General features: G+C 46.9%; 3 protein-coding genes across 3 annotated transcripts; 1 reads left to right on the top strand and 2 right to left on the bottom strand.

Moving 5' to 3' along the window:
* Window positions 1–11,944: 11,944 nt before the first annotated feature.
* LDX57_009321 (uncharacterized protein) lies at window positions 11,945–12,112 on the bottom strand (the record flags this gene model as incomplete). Its single annotated transcript, XM_046091048.1, has 1 exon — window positions 11,945–12,112. The coding sequence occupies one exon, from the start codon at window positions 12,110–12,112 to the stop codon at window positions 11,945–11,947; it is 168 nt and encodes a 55-aa protein (XP_045947024.1).
* A 295-nt stretch (window positions 12,113–12,407) lies between these two features.
* Window positions 12,408–14,939, bottom strand: LDX57_009320 (DUF3435 domain-containing protein; the record flags this gene model as incomplete). The annotated part of the gene is made up of 5 exons (XM_046091047.1): window positions 12,408–13,357; window positions 13,425–13,801; window positions 13,867–14,189; window positions 14,249–14,510; window positions 14,581–14,939. The coding sequence occupies 5 exons, from the start codon at window positions 14,937–14,939 to the stop codon at window positions 12,408–12,410; spliced, it is 2,271 nt and encodes a 756-aa protein (XP_045947023.1).
* Window positions 14,940–20,715: 5,776 nt separating this feature from the next.
* Window positions 20,716–21,633, top strand: LDX57_009319 (uncharacterized protein; the record flags this gene model as incomplete). The annotated part of the gene is made up of 1 exon (XM_046091046.1): window positions 20,716–21,633. One exon carries the CDS (start codon window positions 20,716–20,718, stop codon window positions 21,631–21,633), a length of 918 nt encoding a protein of 305 aa, XP_045947022.1.
* Between the last annotated feature and the right edge of the window lie 1,401 nt (window positions 21,634–23,034).

Below are 23,034 nucleotides of genomic sequence, written 5' to 3'. Positions count from 1 at the left end.
CTCTGTGTAGGATTATCTGTGGGTCCATTTTGGGTGAACCAGTAGGGTTGCCACAGCTGGACCGAATTTTGAATGCCCCTAGGTTAGTTGCGAGATAGGAGCTGTCCTGCGAAAATTCAATCTTCGTGAGAAGACCACCAGTACTCACTATTTCCTTTAGAGCACCTGTGGCCGGGTCCCAAAGCCGTATTGTCTTATCAAACGAGCCGGACGCCAGCAGCCGGCCATCAGGCGAGAAGGCCACGGACTGAACCGAGCTTGTATGACCCTCAAGCGTCAGCTGCAGAGCGCCTGTAGCCGGGTCCCAAAGCCGTATTGTCTTATCAAACGAGCCAGACGCCAGCAGCCAGCTATTAGATGAGAAGGTCACGGACTGAACTGGATTTGTATGGCCCTTGAGTGTCAACTGCAACGCGCCCGTGGCTGGATCCCAGAGCCGTATTGTCTTATCGAACGAGCTAGATGCCAGTATCCGACCATCCGGTGAGAAGGCCACGGACGAAACCCAGTCTGTATGGCCCTTGAGAGTTAGCTGCAGAGAACCCGTGGCTGGATCCCAAAGCCGTATAGTCTTATCGTCCGAGCTGGACGCTAACATCCGGCCATCTGGTGAGAAGGCCACGGATGAAATCCAGTCTGTATGACCACCGAGTGTCAGCTGCAGAGCGCCTGTGGCTGGATCCCAGAGCCGCAATATCTTATCGTCCGAGCTAGACACCAGTAGCCGGCCATCAGGTGAGAACGTCAGAGACTGGACTGGGCCTGTATGGCCCTCGAGTGTCAGCTGCAGAGCGCCTGTGGCTGGATCCCAGAGCCGTATTGTCTTATCGTTTGAGCTAGATGCCAGTATCCGACCATCCGGTGAGAAGGCCACGGACTGAACTGGGTTTGTATGGCCCTTGAGTGTCAACTGCAACGCGCCCGTGGCTGGATCCCAGAGCCGTATTGTCTTATCGTTTGAGCTAGATGCCAGTATCCGACCATCCGGTGAGAAGGCCACGGACGAAACCCAGTCTGTATGGCCCTTGAGAGTTAGCTGCAGAGAACCCGTGGCTGGATCCCAAAGCCGTATAGTCTTATCGTCCGAGCTGGACGCTAACATCCGGCCATCTAGTGAGAAGGCCACGGATGAAATCCAGTCTGTATGACCACCGAGTGTCAGCTGCAGAGCGCCTGTAGCTGGATCCCAGAGCCGTAATGTCTTATCACCCGAGCTAGACACTAGTAGCCGGCCATCAGGTGAGAAGGCTACGCACTGAACTGGGTTTGTATGGCCCTCGAGTGTCAGCTGCAGAGCGCCTGTGGCTGGATCCCAGAGCCGTATTGTCTTATCGAACGAGCTAGACGCCAGTATCCGGCCATCTGGTGAGAAGGCCACCGATGAAATCCGGTCTATATGACCCTCGAGTGTCAGCTGCAGGGCGCCCGTGGCTGGATCCCAGAGCCGTATTGTCTTATCGTCCGAGCCGGACGCCAGCATACGGCCATCTGTCGAGAAGGCCACAGAATAAACCCAGTCTGTATGGCCCTCGAGTATCTGCAACTCTGCACTCCAGGTTTCCAGAGCTTGTGGGAAGCGGCAGATCCAACCAGGAAGCTCTGATTGGAACTGCTCGCGGATTATTGCCGTTCGGGGTGCAAACACCAACCCTGAATAATAAATTTGAAGAGGCGCTTCATCGGCTATCTGTCGATTTTTCAGAACAAACCGCTTTGCATCATGTAGAAAGTTGACCAGACTAGAATTGTGATCATGGCCCTGCCTTCATCAGTATAGCTCGTGGATAACCGTTGACCATATACTTACTGACACTATCATACAAAGAACGTCGAGCATGCCCATCATCTCCGATATAAGACCCAACAGGCTCATCGCTTCCATCCAGTGAAGAAAATGTTTCTGGAGGAACAGCCACACCTCTTCTACGTCAGAAGATAAAGCGTGGCTATTTTTCAGATGATGTGTCCAGTAGCGACAGGAGTATTGCAACTCCGATAGTAGACATTTATGGATATCTAGAGGGTCGATGTCCGCCCTACGCACTCCAGGGTCTGCTATATTGCAGATATCTCTCCGCAGTAGACGCCACATAGTTCTCAGACAGGATTTTGCAACGTCTTTGTGCTTGGCCGGCGCATCCACACGAAACTTGGTTGTTGTCTGGACCAAGAATTCCGGAAATGAGAGGTGCAGAATTCTAACCGGTTGATTTTCGTCATTAGGGATGCTAAGGACCGATCGAAAGGAATCTAACCGATTGCTGATCTGGTCCCTTTCTCTCCCAAGAAACGGAGATAGTGTGTTTATAGCAAGCGGAACAGCAAGAAGAATGATAACTCCCACAATGTCCTGAAACTCTTGTAGAAGTTGCTCTTGTTCCCTCTCATCACTATCTTGGTCATCGAGGAGTTGTGTCAGAATTGGCAGATATGTCTTATTCATTTTCGACACATATTTGGCTTGGTCCTTAAGAAGTTCTGCAAGACGCGATTTTGGTTCCCATTTTGGATTTTCGATGTAGCGGCAAACGGTAGCAGCCGAGATAAACAGTGGAACAGATACCCTAACCAATTTTTGGATGATATCGTCGCCAGGCCATTCTTGAGGGACTTTCCTATTATGCTGGATTATCGTAAATCGATGTCGTAAAAATAGACGTATGTCATGTTCTGTCACCTCTTCAGGTATTTCGTGAAGGGCCAGGTCCTGATATACATGGTTCCCGATCTCTGAAAACCCAAGGCTGATAGGGAGTTCTGGTCTGCTGGTCAGGAAGACCCGAAGACAAAGTGATTTGACCTCCTGCAGACGAGGAAGCAATCGAATAATATTTTGAATATCTCGGTCGTGCTCACATTCGTCCAAAGCATCTATCACAATCACAGTATTCTGAGGCAGTTGATCGTGTTGGTCAAGACCGAGCAACGGTTGAAGGAGTAGCTTCTCAAATTGTTCCCTGAGTGATTTTGACGCAATGTCAGGGTCGTTGTCAAGCGCCTTTTGCACGCCAGCTCTTAACTTTGGTTTCCATAGTATCAGTTGCCTGGTCAATGTTGGAAAAAACTTCTTTGCGTTCCCTCGGTCCGCCTCGCCTCTCTTGAAAAAGAAGCTGGCACTCAGATAATCACGATTCTTGGCCGACCTTGCCACCGTCCGAGAGATTGTGGATTTCCCTGTCCCAGCCATTCCCTGCAACCAAAAAACAGTCTTCGACGATGGCGAAAAAACCCAGTCCGTTATTTCCCGAAGGAGCTCGGTTCTTGTGCCTGGGAGACATTCGACTTCGTCGCGATCGGAGAATGACTCAAACCCCGCATCTATTGCGCCTTCCAACTTTCCAAAGTCAACATGTTGATGAATCCGCTCCGTATTTTTGACCATACTAACCATCAGGGAACTATACAGTCCTTCAGTTAGCTATATAGAATCAGAGAATCATGATCCATATACGTACGTCTGGTCCACCTGTAAAGAGAGGATGAATGATGACTTATATCTGTCCAGGCTTTTTGTTAGGCCCTCCACCTCTGCGCGTTTCAAAGGCCATTTCAATGCCCGTAAGCCCATTTTTCTCATCAAAGCTTTCCCCCTTCCTGGATCGAGTCTCGCTTCTAATGCTTGGAGTTCGCAGAGGCAAGCAGTAATATCGCTGGATAGTCGTGAGGACGTAGATAGGTCTTTTGCCTCTCTCTCTTGCAGATTCTTCTGTAGGTCTTGAAGTGTATCATGAAGACCTGTAACCGCCCGCTGCAGGGTGCGAATCTCTCCTCGTGCATTTCGTACCTCTTGGATATAGCTTCCGCAAAGCTTCACGAGGCTTCCGGTCAGTTGAATGACGGCGATAACGCTCGCCACCGAGGATAGACCATCCATTTTGACGGACGCCCTATAAAGATCAGGACTTCTTGCAGACGATTGTATTAGCTATCCAATAGTAAGAAATTGGGTTGAAAAACATGTTGGGTGTTTCTGGCGAGCAAAAGCGGGGTATATCATCTTATTTGCCGCTGATGAGGCTATGAAGGCCCATGCACCGCATAAGCCTCATGACTAATTATTTTTTTTCATAGTTGGCAAAAGCTATGACTAGCCGAACAGGTGCTAGTCGTCGGTTGACTCTTGTCTCGAACCGACCCAGACCATTCCTAGCCACCTCATCAACTCATGACAGCACGACACCGCCGTTATAGCGCCGCGACTTGCTTCTTCGCAGCTAATTATGATCCACGATATGACCAGCAGTAAATCGCTGACAACTTCTCAAATGGCGGATGCGGCAGGTTGCAGCAAACGTTCGATCATAATATTATAGCGTCTTAGCAGCGGGTCCAATACTAGAAAAGAGAGTCCGAGGAGGTGAAGCTGGTATTGCAGCTCCCTGTATGACCTTAGCATACATCGTTTCTCAGCGACTTCAGTCTGCATTTTCCGACGTTCGTTCAAGTCACACCATCAGGGTTCAATGCCACGAGCTCAATGACCGACATATCTGGAGCAAGTGCGACAGAGTTGGCGAAATCGTACGTGAAATCCTAATCTTGAAAATTACGTGTCTAAAGGTTTTGTTTTTCAGCGTACTTTCACTATATCACGGTCTCTGCGTCAAGATTCGAGTTAATCCTGGCAACAATGAATACACAGTTTCGAAACATCTTCTCTGCAGAGATTCCAAATAATTCTCAGCAATGTTCACAGGCGGATTGATGGAGGGACAAGAGCAGATAGCCGTCTTGGAAGAGGTTGAAGGTATCGTTTCGGCGCAAAGTCTCGAAGCCCTCTTGCAATGGGTATACATCCGCCGGGTAAAATTCATTGTGGAAGAGCCGAAAGACCAGATTTCAGCTGCAATAGAACTCGCAAGATTCGCCGATATGTGCACCGTCACCAGTTTAGAATCTGAAATAGCCCGACAGATCAAGGAAATCCTTAAAGACCACTCGGTGCCCGAGCGTGCAGGAGAATATAACAATAGAAACACCTATTTTCTCACAACTGAGCATGTCAGATCGGTAATCTTCTTGCCTAAAGGGCATGCGGTGCGTCAGGTTCTAGCTGCAGCCTCGGTTGTGGGATATCTTCGAGACGAAAACCACAGATTTAAGGAGGAGGTCCAGGTATATCCCCTATCTAGAGCTGATGTCCTTGAACAAGTGAGAAAAGCTCTGAATACGCTCAACATTACTCACCGCGAGGCTACTTTGAAAGACCCTATAAGCGGAAAAACGTCAACGATCAATAATACTTATTATTGATTTATGTAAAATCATGAACCCTTTGCCTGGTGGAGGGGCCCAACAGGATGCCATAAATTGGTGAATTTTCCCGAGATTATGAGAATCGGGCTCAAGCCGCTGTTGCAGGGGCCAGGCTCGGGGAGGGGGTCAACTTATCTATTGTTGATGTTAACGGGGGGATAGGTCAAATCAGCTTATTTTGGCGCTTTGCGGGTTTTAGGGAGGGGTACGGTCTCATGAAGATTATGATAGTTAGCAGGAGAAGTTAAATTGGATATTCATATGATTCAGCTTCATGGCCGTGATCAATGGTCAGAAGAGGGCCTGCAGTCCTCGGGCTATTAAGGCTATATGCCGTTAATGGAGCTCATCCAGGCAACTCCGCGAAAGGAGCTATTTCTGTCTGTTCTGCCTCTAGCAGAATTTTGTCGATATCAGGTTCGGAGAAGTTATCGCTATCTGATACAACCTCGGCAGCCGATGCCATTTTGTGTGCCATAGCGGTAACACAATCTGCAAGTCTTGCAACAGCCTCCCTAGAACAGTTGTCTACTTCTGCTTTAGCATCCTGCATTGCCGTTTGCTTGAGCCGGGCCTGCTCTGTCGAGATTTGTTCAAGTCGTGTCTGCAACTTGTCCGATATGGCATGTTTCCGTGACCAAGTTTCCTTAATGATGGCTTGGAAGTCCGACTGGAGACTCTGGATATGTTGGACAACTGTCGTATCCCGATGCATCTTAGCCAGACCTATCCCAGCTTCCAGACTCCGGGAGATCGATTCAACGTCCTGTGGTCGGCGATGAACTGCAGAGTGACGAATGTTGGCACAGGTATTGAGAATATCTCTTCTTTTTTCTTCATGAACCGCTGCTAATATTGATGATAAATCGTCCGGACAATTTAAGATAACGCGGCACCAAGAATGCAACTCTAGTGACTTTGGCTCAATCCAGCCATGCTTCTCTAGAAGTGGTTGACATTGATAATGTTTGGCCCCAAAGTTTTCGCACATTTCTTCTAGGATGCACTGCAGATAGGATAGCAATACATGTTGGTCTTTGAGTGGAAGACTGATGGAGTCTGTTAACAATCTGTTACAGATTGCAATTTAGCCAGCTTCACTTTCAAAGATTTGCGTTTCATACCCTGATGAACTCACTCTTGTAAGTTCCGATGACCGCGCTCTTATGCTACCTCGTTTCCGTCCGTGACGCGCCCTGGTTCCTTTTTTGTTGTTTTTCTTTGTCATATTGTGTCATGTTCATCAAAGAAACTGATCAGGATTTTCATATAATTTAAAAAACCAAAGCGAAGTTATCAGGGAGAATTAGTCCTGCAAAACGCGTCTGGTCATGTCAGACCTATCTGGGAAATCGCGCTATGCGGGAAATGGATAGCTCGCGCTTTCAGCGGCAAGAATGAACCCCAGCTGATCCGGAAAGAGGGGCCGAGAATGGGGATTCAAACATACAGACCGAAGTTAGAGATGCCAAGAATATGTTGCCGAATTTCCCCCCTCCCATTCAGCCAATGGAAGGAACCCGAGTCGATCCAGCGGCGGTTGTGGCAAGGTATGATGCGGGGAAGCTAGGAGAGTATACGGTGGAACGGCCGAAGTTACCTGGGGTGGGGGTGCACCGAGTCGTCCCGTGATTCTCCGGGCTGAGAGGCATCATAGATAAAGAGGTTATCCGTCATCGCCAAGGGATGCAGGGACTACAACCTAACTTCGACAAGTATGAGACATCAGCATTGAACATATTAATGCCTAGCAAGGCGTCCAATAACCCAAGGCTAGCATCATATTAAGCGAGGGAGAATTTGCGAAGCTAAGGGAAGATACCACGGATTGTGCTGTACCTGTCAGGTTGCAAGAGCCTCAGGTACAGTACAGTGTCTGCAGCAGCTGGTTATGAGATGCAGGATAAGGTAAGATGTTGACAGATCTCCAGTTCGTGAAGGCACCACTGAATTGTGTTTGACTTGTTTGCATCGAATCTTCGAGATTAACCAGAACGAGCAAACCAGTCAAACACCAAGGTATCGGGCCGTCATTTCTCCATCTGGAGAATGGCTTATATCCCACGCTTTGAGGACATCGATCAAACCGTCGGCTTTGAGTGCTTACCCTCAAAAGCGTAATATATGCCCATGGCCAGCAGATGGCGGGGCTTGGTAACCTGTTCAATCCCTGTGTTCTCGCCACCGCGCTTCATCCGGTCTCCAGTAAGTCCTAAGCCAACCAAATACTTTGGTGGAATTTTACTTAGCTTCTTGATTCCAGAACATTCCAATCGCAACCATTGTTGGTTGAGGTGGGAAAGGAGCGTACTCGATTATGGATTCATTCGGCAATTCTAGAGCGCTTTCCAACTCCGTTAATGTTGGGGTTAGACGCTCCCCCGAAAACGCAAGACGATCAATGTCTGCTTCTAGAACATATTGACCCGGATATCTTTGCTTGGTGCTGCGAGTATGCCTACACAGGGAACTACTCATTTAGTTTTTCACCAGGCCGGAAATCGACACAAAAACAATCAATTGGTCTGCAAGATCTTGGATTTGACGGTCCACTTGCGGTCGTGATCCCTCCATATCAGATCGAGAGACTTCCCCTTTCTGACCTAGCCAATCTTGTCGACCTTTCTCGTATCAATTTCTTTGCAAGCAAGTACCAGTGGGAACCATTGCGTCTGCTTTCTGCCAAGAAACTCCGAGATTCTATTTCAAGCTTGCGTTTCTCCGCTAGTCGTACCGATGAACTCCTCCGGTATCTTATGGAAAGGGCTCGACCACACGTTCCTCTAGAAGAGACATCCTCTTGATAGGAAGATAATGCAACTTGGTAGATCGGTTTGCTTCCCTAATGCCAGTAACCCGCCGGTCTCGTTTGCAACTATCTTCTAGATCATTTGGAAGTTGAGCATCTACAATTTATTCTGCATAACTCACCAGTATATCTTCGAAATACGTCTGAACCTATGTGTAGAATAATACACGCGCTACACATTTCAGAAACAAAACGAAGAGCTCGGCCATACGGCCATCGGATCAGGAGCGTTTCAACGCAAACATGCTGGAGACAATTTAGTCTACGCTATTAAGGGCCTACATCATCAAGGGCCTGCCCCGAGGGTAGTAACCGTGGGTATCTAGTACCAAGCTGGAGGGAATTGTAGGACTGAAAAGATTGATTAACCGACACATTCTCCACCCCCATAATAGGTCCGTGCATTTCCTAATACCTTAGCACCCCCCAGGTCTCTTGCGAGAAATTACTCTAACCCACCTAAACTCTCCGCTATATCCTGCCATCGGACTAGGCCAGAAACCTGAATCCACAACACGTACCCCGTCCTATTGTGCTCTTGCTAAAGTACGTGTCAACATATTAGACCTGATCGACTCTCGCCGCACAGGAGCGATCGTTCAAAAGTTTCCTAACAACGCCGCGCTAAAGGAGTACACCAAAGACACCTAGAAGATATTCCCCAAGCAAGCGGCCAAAACAGATGGATTTCTTAAGGAACTACTGCGCAGAATCTTGTGATTGGGTACAACCTACGGAACTGGTCCTTTCAGCCTAATAACAGAGAGATCTTGCCTCCTGGCTAGAAGCTTGGGGCTAGATTGTACTTTGGATTCCAGAATGTCTCTCTCATCCATGCTCTCTCATTCATGTGATGTGCTAATAGAGAATACTCATTTGTTGCAGGGAATGGATTGAACGGGGGCCTATTGTCATTCCATTGTTCAACTCCTTAGATAAAAACGTATGTATATGGATGAAAAGGTAGACATAAAATGGCCCATAAAACGGACTTGTCAATTTACACGGTGCTGACAGTCACAGTAGGTCACACTGGTCGATTGACTGGCGTGTAACTAATGCCTACCCAGCGGTCAGCTGGAGGGAGACTGTACTAAACCGCTCGAGTCAGACTACCACCTGGCAAGAACCACAGCTATGCCCTCACCACAAGGCTCCGGCGTATCCGTGGCCATTTTCTTGATTTGTTGGTCGTGGCACTCAAAGATTGGTCTACGCGAATAGTCAGCCTTGTTTTCCAGTGAAGCGAGGTGAAGCGGGGTATTCTGTTCTTTGTCGCTAGCCTTACGCTAGTTAGTTGCTATGAAATCTTGATATTGGCAAAGTGCCTCTGCAGATATGTATGAAGGTGCCTGTAATTTGTGTGCCTGTGCGTCTAGAACTGGGTATTCGAGCATTTTCGATGGATAGAATATGTGTAAATAGACGATATCTGCGATGGCTATGGGCTGAGCTCAGCTTGTTATTACAGCCTTACTAAGATATGAGCATAAGTATAAATCCCACCCCTTCTCAGTCATCTCGGTCATAAATCCCATTCATTTTAATTATTCCTAAGCAATATCTTTATTTGTGTTACGCAAGCCCACCCGAGTTGTAATAAACAAAAATGGTGGACCCTTTCTCAATAGTGGGCGTCAGCTATCCAATTGCACGCGAGCTCCTCACCCTTACTGGGAAAATGAAAAGGACGTACCAGGGAATTCGCCATGCGAAGCAAGATCTCCACAAAGTAATCAAGAAAACGAAAACAGTGGCTCGAACTTATGAGTTTTTCAGTGATATAATAAAGAATGCAAAGAGCATGGAAGAGCTAGCTCCAATGTTTAAACGTCACCGGAAGCTCATTGCAAGGGTTAAAAAGGAATCAAAACGGATCACCAGAAGACTTCAGCGTATGACAAGGATATTCGATTGTCGGATAACCGAAGAGCCTGTGAACTGTGCCGAAAAGTGGAAAGTACAGTTCGAATGGTTTTTACAGAGTAAGAAGGTTGTTCCCAACCTCTTCCAGGATATGAAAGCTTTGGAGAAATCAATGAGAACAATTGGGATACTGGTGAATATTCAGATGCTACGACAAGCCTACTCGAGGGATAGATCTGATCCAATCCTGGCCCAATTGTAAGATTCTTCCGGCTCTCAGGCTAATTTCTAAAATCGTGTCATCCACTAACCATTCGTTTGGCAGAAACTGTTCCATAAAGATGCTGGGTATCGAAGTCGACAAGCTCCAGCACGTTCAGCCTGGACAGAATGAGCTCCTTATGCAGTCCAGTATCTCACCAAATCAGCATATTGAGCCGAATTATCTTGTCCAAGAAATATTAAAGATCTTGAAAGAAGAGATCCCTCAGCTACACCCAAATGAGTTCTATGATAAATCTTCAACTCTAGATTCTGGGTCACTACCAATGTCGCCAGTATCAGGGCAGCCTTCGCCGATGACACAACCTTCGCCGATGACACAACCTTCGCCGATGACACAACCTTCGCCGATGACACAACCTTCAACTCCTCCTCATCCCAATAGTGGAGATCATGTATTTGCCGTCAAGCCACAAGTTGAGATATCGTCGTCCAGATGCAAGATTTCGCGGAGAAGAAGAACTCGATCAGAACCCCCCGTGAGTATAATAGCTATGACTATTCAGCGGATATTAATAGTCGTTCTCAGCAATGTCTTCCGTCCCCATCGCTCATTTCAAGTGTAGCAAAGGTTACAGCCCAGGATGATGTTCCTGGTAAAGGAAAGCGTCAAGACGATAACCAAGATGAGGGCGCATACATGCCATTGCCGCCATTTGGGTCACCGAAACTTGGTCCCCGCCCGCGCCCTGGACGACGTTCCCCTATTTATCCCAATGCCTCTGGTGAAATACATGGCCAGCAAAGAGGCATTACCCAGGGTCGTGGAGGGTTGTGTCCATCCCAGAGAGGACGAGGCGGCAGTTTCATATCGGTATATGGTAATGACGGCGAGGTGACTCCTACTCATAAAACGGGATCAGTTGGGCTGCCACCAAAGAGTAGAAAGGTAAAGGGTAGATTGGACCAGTGAATATGTTCTGGTTTTTCTGTGGAAGTTAAGTAGGACAATAATGTGGAGTCGACTGCCTTTACAGCCGACATGCCAACCTTGAAAGCTCGCCGATTCGTGCATTCAACCCCTTTTCCCCGTCAAATTCCGTGCTATTGGTTGAAGCCGAGAATATTGAAGCCAGTAAGTTCCAACGCTTTTCAGCAAGGACACAAGTTGCCATCCCGTTCAAATTGCAGGTGGACAGGGTATATTGAAAGGACAAGTAAAAGAAAGGCAATGTCATCGGACAACTGTAGCAGAATACATCAAGATACGAGGCGGATCAACAATCCCACAAAACAGTGAAAAAGAACAATTTTATCTGATCAAGAAATACAAACATGTTTGAGGATGAGGTGCGTAAAAAGCGCGAAGAGAAAATACGGATTCTAAGTTGTCAAGGTCCAACATGATCATTATATAGGACCAAGAGCAGACAATGGCCGACGTGAGACGATTCCCTTCACTCTCTGCGCATGACTCATTACATGCTTTTTATGTTCCAACTCCTCGTTGCAGATATCGCACGTAACGCGCATTTCCTTGGGGAAGCGCTTGACGTGCTTGTCAACAAAGTGCCGGCTGAGAGATCCCGGAGTAGTATGGATCGATTGCTGGGAGCTTGGAATCCGAAACACATAGAAAGCAGATAGTTGGTCTTTCATCCGGAGACTGACGAAGTCGCCGATTGAAGCCCTGTTTCGTACTCAACCACCGAACACGGTTCTTGTCGCTTTGAAGGGGGCGCAGATGTCAGTGCATTATCGGCGCGCCGTTTCTGGGAAACGTTTGGTCATCTAGTAGGCCGTCCCCTTTTCCACGTCACAGAAAGCGATAACGGCATTGATCGCGGAGATCCGACGCTGATATTCCTTCTCGATAGTAGAACCGGGCATAGTAAGAATAGTATCGATCAAGAGCATATGCTGGGGCGTCATGTACCCGGTTCGCTCTAGCGTGCCCATGACCTCTTCGTCCACCAATTTTCCAGAAAGTTGCCGCTCGCTGTCAATTACAGGCTGCTCGTTTTTACACCGTTCCAGATTCTTGGTATGGTCAAGGTTATTCGATCGTCACGACTGGACATCTAAGGAACAAGAACATCCTGTTGCGAGGGCTCTAGATAATCGCGACAAATAAAGTACTCTCTGATGAAACAGCGACCAATCCAACGATACCTTCACCAATTAAGTTTAAAGAGAAAAACACGTAAATGAAATAGGCAAGGGCCTCTAGCATTAGACAAGTAGAACCCGACGCTCACGTTCGAAGGCCATGTACATCCCCAGCATGCCTCCGCAAGTGCATCTCGTGCAGGACGGACAGATCGCAAAAATTACATTTCCGGTCCATTAAATGTGATGATTTAAAATGCCTCTTCACTCCATTATAGTCAGAGTATGCCTTGGGACATTGGAAGCATGCGAAGGTTTGTTCCGCATTCGGAATATTTTTCCTGTCAGACGTACGTTCCTTCTCCGACGACGCAGTTGGCGGCGCATCAGTCTTTATCTTTTGAGCTAGCGGAGATGGAACTACATCGTCATTGTCAGACAGTGCAGAGCGCTTCCGTCGTCCCCGGAGGGGCCCACCCTCCTGAAAACCGCAATATTGTATTCCAGCAGCAACAGCTTTATTGCGTCGTGTCCACTCGTCCTCTAATGAATCGGTAGTGGGCCAAGTGAAGAACGTCTCCACGAGAAGAATCTGCTCCGGTGGCATTGCAAATTCTTTCCGTAATACCTGACGCGCGGGCTCGTCACTGACCGCTCCACCGGTCAGCTGTCGTTCAATGTCAATTACAGCCTGTTTTCGACTGAAATCACGCCGTATTTCCTTCCGCCGTTTTTCCTGTAGACGCCGACGCAGATTGTGGACTTTACGCTTCTGGTCCTCCAGCATCGCTCGCAACGCTGGCTCATAAGAGCGGCTGCCGCATTGAGAGTCCAGCTCGAATTGCCAGCGTATGGCCGATTGCAGTTCCGGGTCCTTCTCTACCGATTCCCGGTCAGCGTCGCTCAGGTGTCGTGGTCGCCGCCGATCAATCCAACGGCTCATCCGGGTCACAGCCTTTGAGAACTCCTCATCAGGATCGAGGCCGCACATGATCTCCTGTAAGCCAGTATGTCGACGGGGACGATAGTGTTTAATAAACGTTCTGCTAGTGGCGTGGGCCATGATCACATTGCGTTGTGCTTCACTGACGAAACCTGGACAAAAGACTTAGTCTACCTGCCATTGGGAGAAGAGAACTTTGGGGGTTTATAGTTCACTTACCACTCTTGTCAAGCAAATCACCTCCTCCGTATCGGAACTGGTGAGAGAAAAAATGATTGAGGAAGCCGTGTATCTCACTGGATGTCCTGAGCTGTGCGTCGAGTGTGCTTCCATTCATTGGCGTCTCCCATAAAATACGGGGCTGACCACAGATCACATCGACCTTCGGGAAGACATAGTAATTATCCATCTCTTTTTTTAAGGGGAGTGGCATTTCCTGTCGGCCACCCTCAACAAGTAGCCTCCGTAGGTCTTCCATCGAGGTCAAATGAGGCGCTTCAAACGCATGGACGTAAAATAATATGCTGAAGAGCAGGACGTGCGGGCTGAAGACAAGTGATACGCCGTAGACAATTTCAGGTAGCGAGAACGTGTTTCTAATTAGCCAGTCAGTCCAACAAGCCATGTGATGGGTAGGTGTATGGCACCGGGTAGCACCTACAGCTTCGACATGCCCAGGACGCTTTTCACAAACTGGGGCTCGAGTTCTATCATCGGCACCGGAGGTCCTCCGCGCGGATCTTGCTGGAGCGATAATTGTAAATGCTTGAACTGAAGATGAAGCATTGCCTGTTTCCGGTTGACGGTAAATAGCCCAATAGTATTGTATAAACACAAAATAATCCGTTGAAACCCCAGGTGGAATCGCTTTTCCCGGGTTTGAAGGATTGTCTCGTTGAATGGGACCATATCTTCGATGTACACTGGGGCACTTGCCCGCGGTTGTTTGTTAAGGCCACGCTTGTCGACCAAGTGCCTCATGCCCTGTCCGTTCTCGTTAGAGTAAGCCTCATTGAGATGACAGGGGGATCAAAAAAACAAACCGTGCGAACCGCCTCACCCATCTCTTTGCTCATCTCATGTTTAGTAACCCGTATGTAGTAAATTCGGAAGTATTTCCAATCCGCCTCCAGGGCGCTGGCCTTTGTATAGCCTTTCTGACGGCGACCATCGGGACTATACTCCAGCTTTAGACACCAATTAAGAAATCGATGCATGTCATTTGGAGACGCCTCACGCAGTGCGTCCTCTGCATCCTCCCATTTTAGATCGGCACACCGCTCCTTTGCTTTGATTTGGCAGAACCTGAGATAAGGCATGTCGGTCAGTTGATAGTACCTTGCTGTAACCTTTCAACAAGATCCTAGTCACTTACCAAGCCCAACGCTCTTTCAGTCGAAGTCTCAGCTTCTTCGTATTGTTGGATCGGCCGTAATCCTCCGGCACCTGGGCCAGGTCCTCATCCGTGTCATCATCTGGAAGTTGGTATAGGGCCTGATGGACACGTTCCACATTCGATGTGTCTAATTGTGCCGGTTTTGTCTCAGTACTTGGACTTGAATTCTTTCCAGCAATATTTCGACCAGCTGCAGGGGAACGTTCCGGTTCGGTAAGATCTGTCTCAGAGGAGTCGGGCTCGAACGGTCTGTCACTGTCGGTATCGATGGGAGAGGTACAAGAGGAATCGCTTGTGATTTGGTGGTTGCTGACATTGGGCCTCCGACGACGATGCATGGTCAGGAGATTATGCTGACCGTGGAAAGGAACTGCCGAAGGACTTGAGACGTTTTAATGCACGACTGAATAGATAGCACGGAGGCACAAGGAGAGGGAGAGCTCCGGGGTGGTGGTTGAGTCGGAAAGAGGAGAGAATGTCGGATGGAAGACGGTTGGGGAGAGGATATTTATAGCCATGACGGCTGGGTACTGGCCAGAGTGCAGCGGGCGGGGTGAAGGAGGCCATTTTCGGCGCCCTCGTAGGGGTGTAATGAGCGACGGTGAAGCGATGAATGAGCCCTCAGGAAGCCAAGATGTAAGCGCCCACACGATGGCAGCCTAAGGCAGAAGCGGTGAATGAGCTGGTGCGTGGTCGAAGGAGACGGGAGCGTGGCGGAGGGGTGTTGCTGAAAGGCGGCCATTTTCGGCGGCACCTGCCGCCGAAAATGGCAGCGAAATAGCAAACCGCAATTCTTAGAGAGTAAAATTGATGTTAAATGTTTTTTTAATTATGTTTGTGATATATGTCATTATCATCAAAAACAATTAAAAAAGAATATTATTTGAAATTTAATGATTCATTTTTTCTCAATCAGATTTGAGTTTAAATACAGTAAACTTGATTTGATGAAAAAAATAAAAAAAAAAGAAATAAAACAAATAATATCGCTGCTTCCGATTTAATTTTAGATTTAAATATTAAAATAATCTTGAAATCAATGTTATCTTTAATTTAGTTTATAATACGTGTTAATCAATCATAAACAAAAAATAAACGGGTTTACAATCAGATTAAAATTTCAAATAATAAAAATAATTAATTGTTTCATGTATCGCGAAATAAAAAAAGAAAATTGGAAAAATAGTGAAAGCAGTTCAAACTATCAATTAGATTTAAGATTGATAGATTTTAAAATTTATACTCAAGACAATTTAATTAAAAAAAATATAATATATTCAATATAATGTAATATAAAATCAAAAATTGTAAAGTTATTTATTTAATATTTTAAATTATTGTTCTGCGACACCGTACATACATTAATATACATTAAAATTACAAAAAAAATAGCATATTTTATGCATTCTTATAATTCTGAAAGATTTGCATTGTTTACACTAATGAAATTAACCGCGGTCATCACGATTATAGTTTAATTAAAATCATTATTTTACCGCAAAGCGAGATTATCAGAATCTTATAACCATCATCTCACCGCGCGGTTATGGTGATGGCTAACTGCGGTTAACCGTGGTCATGCCGCAGCCTAGGTCCAACAATAAACAAACTTGTCTTTCATTAGCTCCATTGTAGATGTCACACAGAGACCATCTTTAGATCTACTACCGTACTTGATCACCTGACGCACGCCCCCACCTGACGCACGAATTTTACCTCAGCACCTATATAGAAATGAAGCTCTACAACCACACACATTCAGTATTATACAGAGATTTTTAGAAGGATGAATCAATGCATTATACTGAAACTATTTACAACATTTTTTACTGCCGAAAGCGCTCAGGCAGGCGGATCTGTCTACCGCGGCGATTGAGCGTTGGGGGGACCTCATCAACAATCTCAGGTTCTGCAGCAGCTTTATCACTCGATTTCTTTGCCTTTGGAGTTACAGAGACCTTATTCTCGCCTGTCTGAGCGACATTGAGGTCATTTTGAAGCTGTATATCAGCTTGCTTAGTGAGCTGATTATCTCGCTTTTTCTGCTTTCTTGCCTCTGCCTCACGAATCCGCGTTTCTCGATTTGAAGCGCGGATTCGTTTACGCTCTTCAATTAAAAGCCTTTGATCTTGCTTCTCTCGCTGCTTACGAAGCCTTTCCTCTTCTTTTGAAGTTTTAGCGAGTTGTACAGTCTCATCTCTTTCTGTTTGAAGGTCACGAGCTTGCTGAATCTTCTTAGGAGAGTAAAATACCGCGTAGCTGTCCTCAGGGGCCCGTAATTCAGATAAAAGAGGTTTGCCTTGCTGACACTTCTTTTTCTCTTGAAGAAGGGCCTCTTCAAGGCCCTGGCAGCGTAGTTTTAAGATGACATTCTCTGTAGAGAGGTGATGCATCGTCGAACTCAACTTTTTTGCCTTTTGATCATATAAGTCAACAACTGCATGCTTAAGAAGTCTCTCAATCTTCCTCCAATCCTCTGCACCAAGCACTGAGCGAGATGACTCACTAGAGGATGGCCGATTATCGTCATTTCGATTAAATCGCGATAGGACGATATTAGGATTCAACGGCCAAACGCCTACCGATTTCCACGAAGAAGCGATATTCTCACTAAATAAAGCGCTCTCCCATGACGGCCAAAAGAGGCGAAAGAAATCTCTTTTCGTAATATGACAAAGACCTTGAGATTCATGAAGAAATCGTTCCAATCTCTCATTATACGCTGTAGAGAGAGGCCCGAAGATTCCAACGTCAAGTGGCTGGAGCGAATGCGTAGAATGAGGCGGATAAGTCATTAGGAGGATCTTATTTGCCTCGCAGTATTCGAAAAACTTCATATTAACATGAGATCCGTGGCTGTCAAGAATAAGAAGCCTCCAACGCCGCCTCGCTTTCGCTTTTGTCTCTCGATCGAATACATCTCGTAGCCATGCGTATCCTAGCTCGTCATTCGTCCATCCTGAAGGTGAGGATGTAAAGAAGCAAGGATGAAGAGAAGGATCGAAGTCCTGCAGCCAGGAATCTTGAAGCTTTGAAGAGGCTGCTTGGTATATAAGACCTGGAGATAGTGAGGTCCCATCCGCGCAGATACAGGCGAGCGTTGTAATCCATTCTCGATTTCCATTCTAAAGCTGTTGTTTCATTCCATTCTTCTCGTATAATGATTTAGAGAAGATTCTCTTCGCTTTACTAAGCATTCCGATCAAGAAGCCTTTTTCGTCCATATTATAGATATCTCCCTGCTGTATATCGTATTCCGAAATCTTGCGAGTCAAAAGTTCAAAATATAATGCATAGTTCAACGCAGAATCAGCCTTTTTTCGAGAGGAGTCGATCCCAGTTGTATAGCGAGAAATAAGATCATCACTATATCGTTTTATAAAGCGGCTCGGCCACTGTTTTCCGGGACGATTACCAGAGATCTCGTGAGCTAGATTTCGCAGCATTTCAAATGATATATAAAGGCCTTTCTCGCTCAATCGATTGATATTAGAAATAAGCACTTTCGCTTGTCAATCATTAAGCAATCGTTGGTCCTGGTATTGCTCATCTTTGGAATGCTGAACGCCGCGGAATCTTCTTGATAGCGTTGACCTATGAATTCCATACTTTTTCGCAATAAAAGTAAGAGTAGGTCTATCTTCAAGCTTCAGGGAGTTTAATTCTGCAATCGCCTCGTCAATAGGAGCCATATTGATGATGATATTGAGGTTTAAAGATATTCAAAATATCGGTGTAGAATCGATTTTCGTGCGTCAGGTGGGGGCGTGCGTCAGGTGATCAAGTACGGTATCTGCCAATTCAAGTCTTTCTCCATATTTTATAGTGCTAATACTTTTTGATTGCGTTACTCACAGAATGTTTTATGTGCCCAATCAAGATGCCAAAGTCTGCAAGACGTGTGGATTATGTGGCTACACTCTCAGAAACTGCCCTCAATGTATATTATGTGTTTTCTGCAAAGTTCCTGGGCACATGATAAAGGACTGCGATCGTGTGCCACCCTGCGGAACGTGCCACCTAAAAGGTCACCCAGAGAGATTGTGCCCCCAGAGACAATTTCCAGTCTTTGTGGGTGCCAAGCGCGCCGGAGCGAACCAGCTATCGGAGTCAAGAAAGCGTCAGAACAGAGATGGCAATATAGATGAGCGTCACGGACGCAATATCATCTCGGTTGAGTCGCCAAGACATGACGATGAAAGGTGGCTTGAAATTGACCCCGAGATTCGATCGGTTCGTGTCCTGCGCTGTTACAGAGGGGGCCGACAGAAAATGTAGGATGCTCATTCAAGAAGGACCTCCAGCTAACGACTTCATTTAGAATCTCTCACTACAGCCATCCTTCTACTTTCCCAATCTACGGACTCTTTGCAAGGCTACAATCGAGGATCTGATGGGCGGTACACTACCTGGGGCAAGCCTAATGTCATATCGCGAAGAGGTATCAAAGCATGGTGGTGTCCAGAGGATCACAGAGAGCCTCCTTAAGCTCATCGATAGCGATATCAGAGGAATTGAGGGCCAAAACATCACGCACGCGTCTTGTTTTGATGCAATTCTTTCTGCTGGCAATCTCTGCAATTTCTGGGAAGCTCCTGTCGGGTATGCTGGCATAGCTAAGGATTATCGACACAAGGACTGGTGGCGTATTTACGTCGGCCAGTGCCAAAATGCCCGACGCCGGATTGTAGCCAACACTGCCAGGCAGTCTCGAAAAACTCGACAAAAAGTCTTTTCTATTACCTCCTATGGATGGGAAATGGGAATCGCACTGCATCTTTTTCCAAACTCTGGTCATTCCCAGAAGATACTTTAATCGACAATTGGTACCAAATTCGCTCAAATATTTTAGAGGCTGTTTTCTGTCGGGCCTTCAGGAGTCACCTTGGGATGCTCGAGCCGGACGGAACGTTGGTTGGTTTTGGATCAAACATTATGACACCCTTAATACAAGGAAAAACCCGCCTTACAGAAGCACTCAGAGTCAAGGCTAATATTGGTCCAAGCCAGTCTCCCGATCCCCAAATCAAGCACTGGGCTGTTTTCAACCCCAAACAAAAAGGGCACAATTTACAGAATGGGAAAACCTCACACGGAAAAGTCCTCCTTTTCCAGTGTGAATTCGATGCTGCCTTACAAACAACACTTGGAGGCAATAAAGCTCTTTATGAATCAGTGAAAAGATCTCTTTCCCCGAATCCGCAGATTGAACCGTGCCCGTTAAACTTTGTTAATAACAAGGTCAGATATACAGGTAGCTTAGCTGCTTCGGTTGGTTTTGTTTTGGATCATTTCGCCATTGCTGAGGCGGAAGACTTTTCTTCAGATCCCGAAGGCCAGAAATCTCCAGGACAAGGCGATATCCTTCCTTGGCCTATTCAAGGCTGTGGATTCAATCTTGAGAATGTTCTTTGCTGGGCTTACAATTTTGAACGATTTTCGAGCGTTACATCCGATTCATTTACCAAGGCTGCACTTACTCCTACTAGTTACACAGCTCATAAAGAGATGCACATATCTCTGATCGCAAACAGTGCCCTCAAAGTTATCTATCTCTGCGGACCAAGGGCAGAGAGAGCGATAAAGGCTGCAGTGAAAGACCTCAGTCAGTACACCTTAGAGATAAGCGGCCACAGATATCCATTCTATCTTGAAGGTGCTGCATCGTCTAAACGGATCTATATTCGGTGTCCGCCATTACCAGCAGAGGTATGGTCCCTCGCAGTACGTGAATCTGCAATAGTGAGCGATGCCATCCGCTTTGGTATTCATTTGCTTGGAATTAAAGGAATAAGGCCATATTTCGTTGAATCAAGCAGTGTCATCGGCTGTATTCTTTGCCATGCTAGAAAGGAGCGACTTGGTGGGGAGCCAATGAAGCCTGAATCGTTGGATGGTGGGATCAAGCTTTGGCTTTCTCGAAAAGGCTTTCAAGGAGAACATGAAATCCAAATGATTGAGGCTCTTGGTGGAACTTTGACCCGTGGGCTACTAATGCTGCTTCATGCGCTACCTAGACGCCCTACTAATCCAGAAAGCTCTGCTAGTCCAGAGAGCGAGAGATCGTCGAGGGTGCGTCGACAAAGATCTCACGAAAGAGTCCGTTGTTACGAAATGTTTAACGAGAAGCGACTGGAAGCCATGCAGCACCTTGTGAACGACCGTATCCAATCCCGGCAAGAAAGTTTCGTACAGCGCTTGTCTAGCCTGACGCCTATTCTCTCTGACTCTGGAACCAACGACTCGGCGAGTCTGGCTGCAATTGAGGAGTTTCCACAGCTGTATGATCAGTCTGAGAAAATCGCCAAGTTACAGAGTCAGCTGGCTCTCTACCAGACAGGGTTAACCGACCAGAAAGCGCCCGAGATGCACGCCTATGAGGATGAAGCTAGGGTTGACAGTTTGGCTGCACTGATTGATAACGCTAGAGCGAGCAGATTCCTAGATCCAGCAGTGAACACCCCACCTGACATTGAAACCGGCTCGGGCAGAACGCCACAGAGAAAAGGCGTTGTACGCCAGGGCCAGACAACTGGAAAAGATCTTACAGGCCATGGCAATCGTCGTTGGCGGGGAGAGGCGGCAGTCTTCCGCGAAAAAGAGTATCGATATACCGTGCCTCTCGGTGTATCATACCGGAGAACTATCTCTCTCAACTATTGCCCTATCCAATTCCCGCCGGGAATGGACGCTGGCGATGGCTCTGTGTTTGTCAAAATCGAGATCTGCCCGCCCGGCCAGAGACACCCCGAGGTTTACGCAACCTCTGCCACAGATGAGGATCCCGCGAGTCGTCTAGCTTTTCGCGTGAGATATCAGGATTCGGCCGGGTTGGATCGCCATTTTTACGCGAAGGATTCAAATGTGACGCCGCTACTCCGGGCAAATACATTTGTGGATATCCTTATAAACGACGTTTCCAATGAGATCATTGCCCAGACGCCTAGAAGGTGGCTATATCTCAAGAAGGGGCGGTCGATTGCGGGTTTGGAGAAGTTTGAGGGCGGGGGATATACAAGCCCTACTACTTAGCCACTTTGACTCCTGAAATTCTCTAACCGAGCAATTGTTCCTACTATTGTACCTACTAGATACTTAAGCCGAGAGGATGACAGCCATGAACAAAAGGCCAGTTGCAGACTGTAGCGCAGATATAGACGGATGGGAATGAAGTGTACAGAATCTTCTTACCGTCTTTTGTTGTTTGCGTTTGGGTTGTTGGATCTGGTAAATACCAGTTTGTAGAAACATACCAGATGTAGGAGGATGAGTGGTCGACATCTGCCTCGGACGCTAACCGCGTGCCTGCTCCTCTAACCGTGACCATATTCCATAGCATCACGGATTGGGCGCCCACCACGCAGCCGTCCGACGCCTCGTCCCAGCCGGCATAGGCACAATACAAGAAAGATTGAAATGACGGAATGCATACCTAAGGGTTCTCGGATGCGCAGATCCCGTAGGCAAACCGGCTCGGAAACTGGACGGACCGTGGCATGTCCTGGTTTAGAAATTAGTCAATTTTATAACAAATTCTTCAGTAAATTAGATCATGTTCTATAGAACGATTTTACTTTTGTCCGTCTTCGAATTTTTTTTCTTTTAGTAAGTCTCAAGAAGTTTTCATTTTTTATCAGATTCAAAAATGTCTGTTAAGCAAAAGATTTTGTTTTTTGGAATTACTGGTGAGACTGGCAATTTTATTTTGAACGGGCTGCAAGAATCTGGCGATTTTGTAAATAATCTGAAATTTCCATCTAGCAATCCTCTTTTTTGTGGCTAACACTTATTTCTTCTTATTATCTAATTAGAATGTGAAGATTTTAGTCCGGTCCGCCTCTGCGAACAAGCCATCGGTCCAAAAGCTCCGAGAACAGGTGAAGTCTGTGTAGGTCGGAATGCCAATTGGGAGATCCTGGAAGAGCAATTCTAAGGAAGAGAAAGAGAAGAGGAATCGAATGGGGAGAGAGACCTATTATAATCGCACCGTCCAGACGAAAGAGCATGGAACGGCTCTCCTGCGTATCTCTTTGTTCGGGTGAAAGAAAGCATAAAGATGGCGAATGAACCGTTGCCACCTGGCCCTGGCCGATGCTATCTTAGTCGATGAGAGAGACTATCCATTCGACAAAGAAAGTCCAGTAAACATGGTTGAAGTGGCGGTATAGAGTTGTTCCTACAAGGAGGGGGGGGGTAGCAAACGGCGGAATTCTTGGCAACTTGCACCTCAAGCATCTTTTGCCCGGAAGACAGACAATGTTGATACACGCAGGAGCAATCAGTCCCTACAACCACTCTCATTTCCATAATGACTGGTTGCCCGAACTTTTTCCTCTGCCCGACCGGCAAAAATGGAGGTCCATAAGGTAGGTAGAAGGGCATGAGATGTGTTTGCCGACCCTGAACTAACAGGTCCGGCGAGTGTGTCATATT

Source organism: Aspergillus melleus, assembly GCF_016097325.1.
Source record: "Aspergillus melleus strain CBS 546.65 chromosome Unknown contig5, whole genome shotgun sequence".
NCBI classification, from domain to species: Eukaryota; Fungi; Ascomycota; class Eurotiomycetes; order Eurotiales; family Aspergillaceae; genus Aspergillus; species Aspergillus melleus.
The sequence above is the reverse complement of the archived record's forward strand: the minus strand, read 5'-3'. Positions and strand labels throughout refer to the sequence as shown.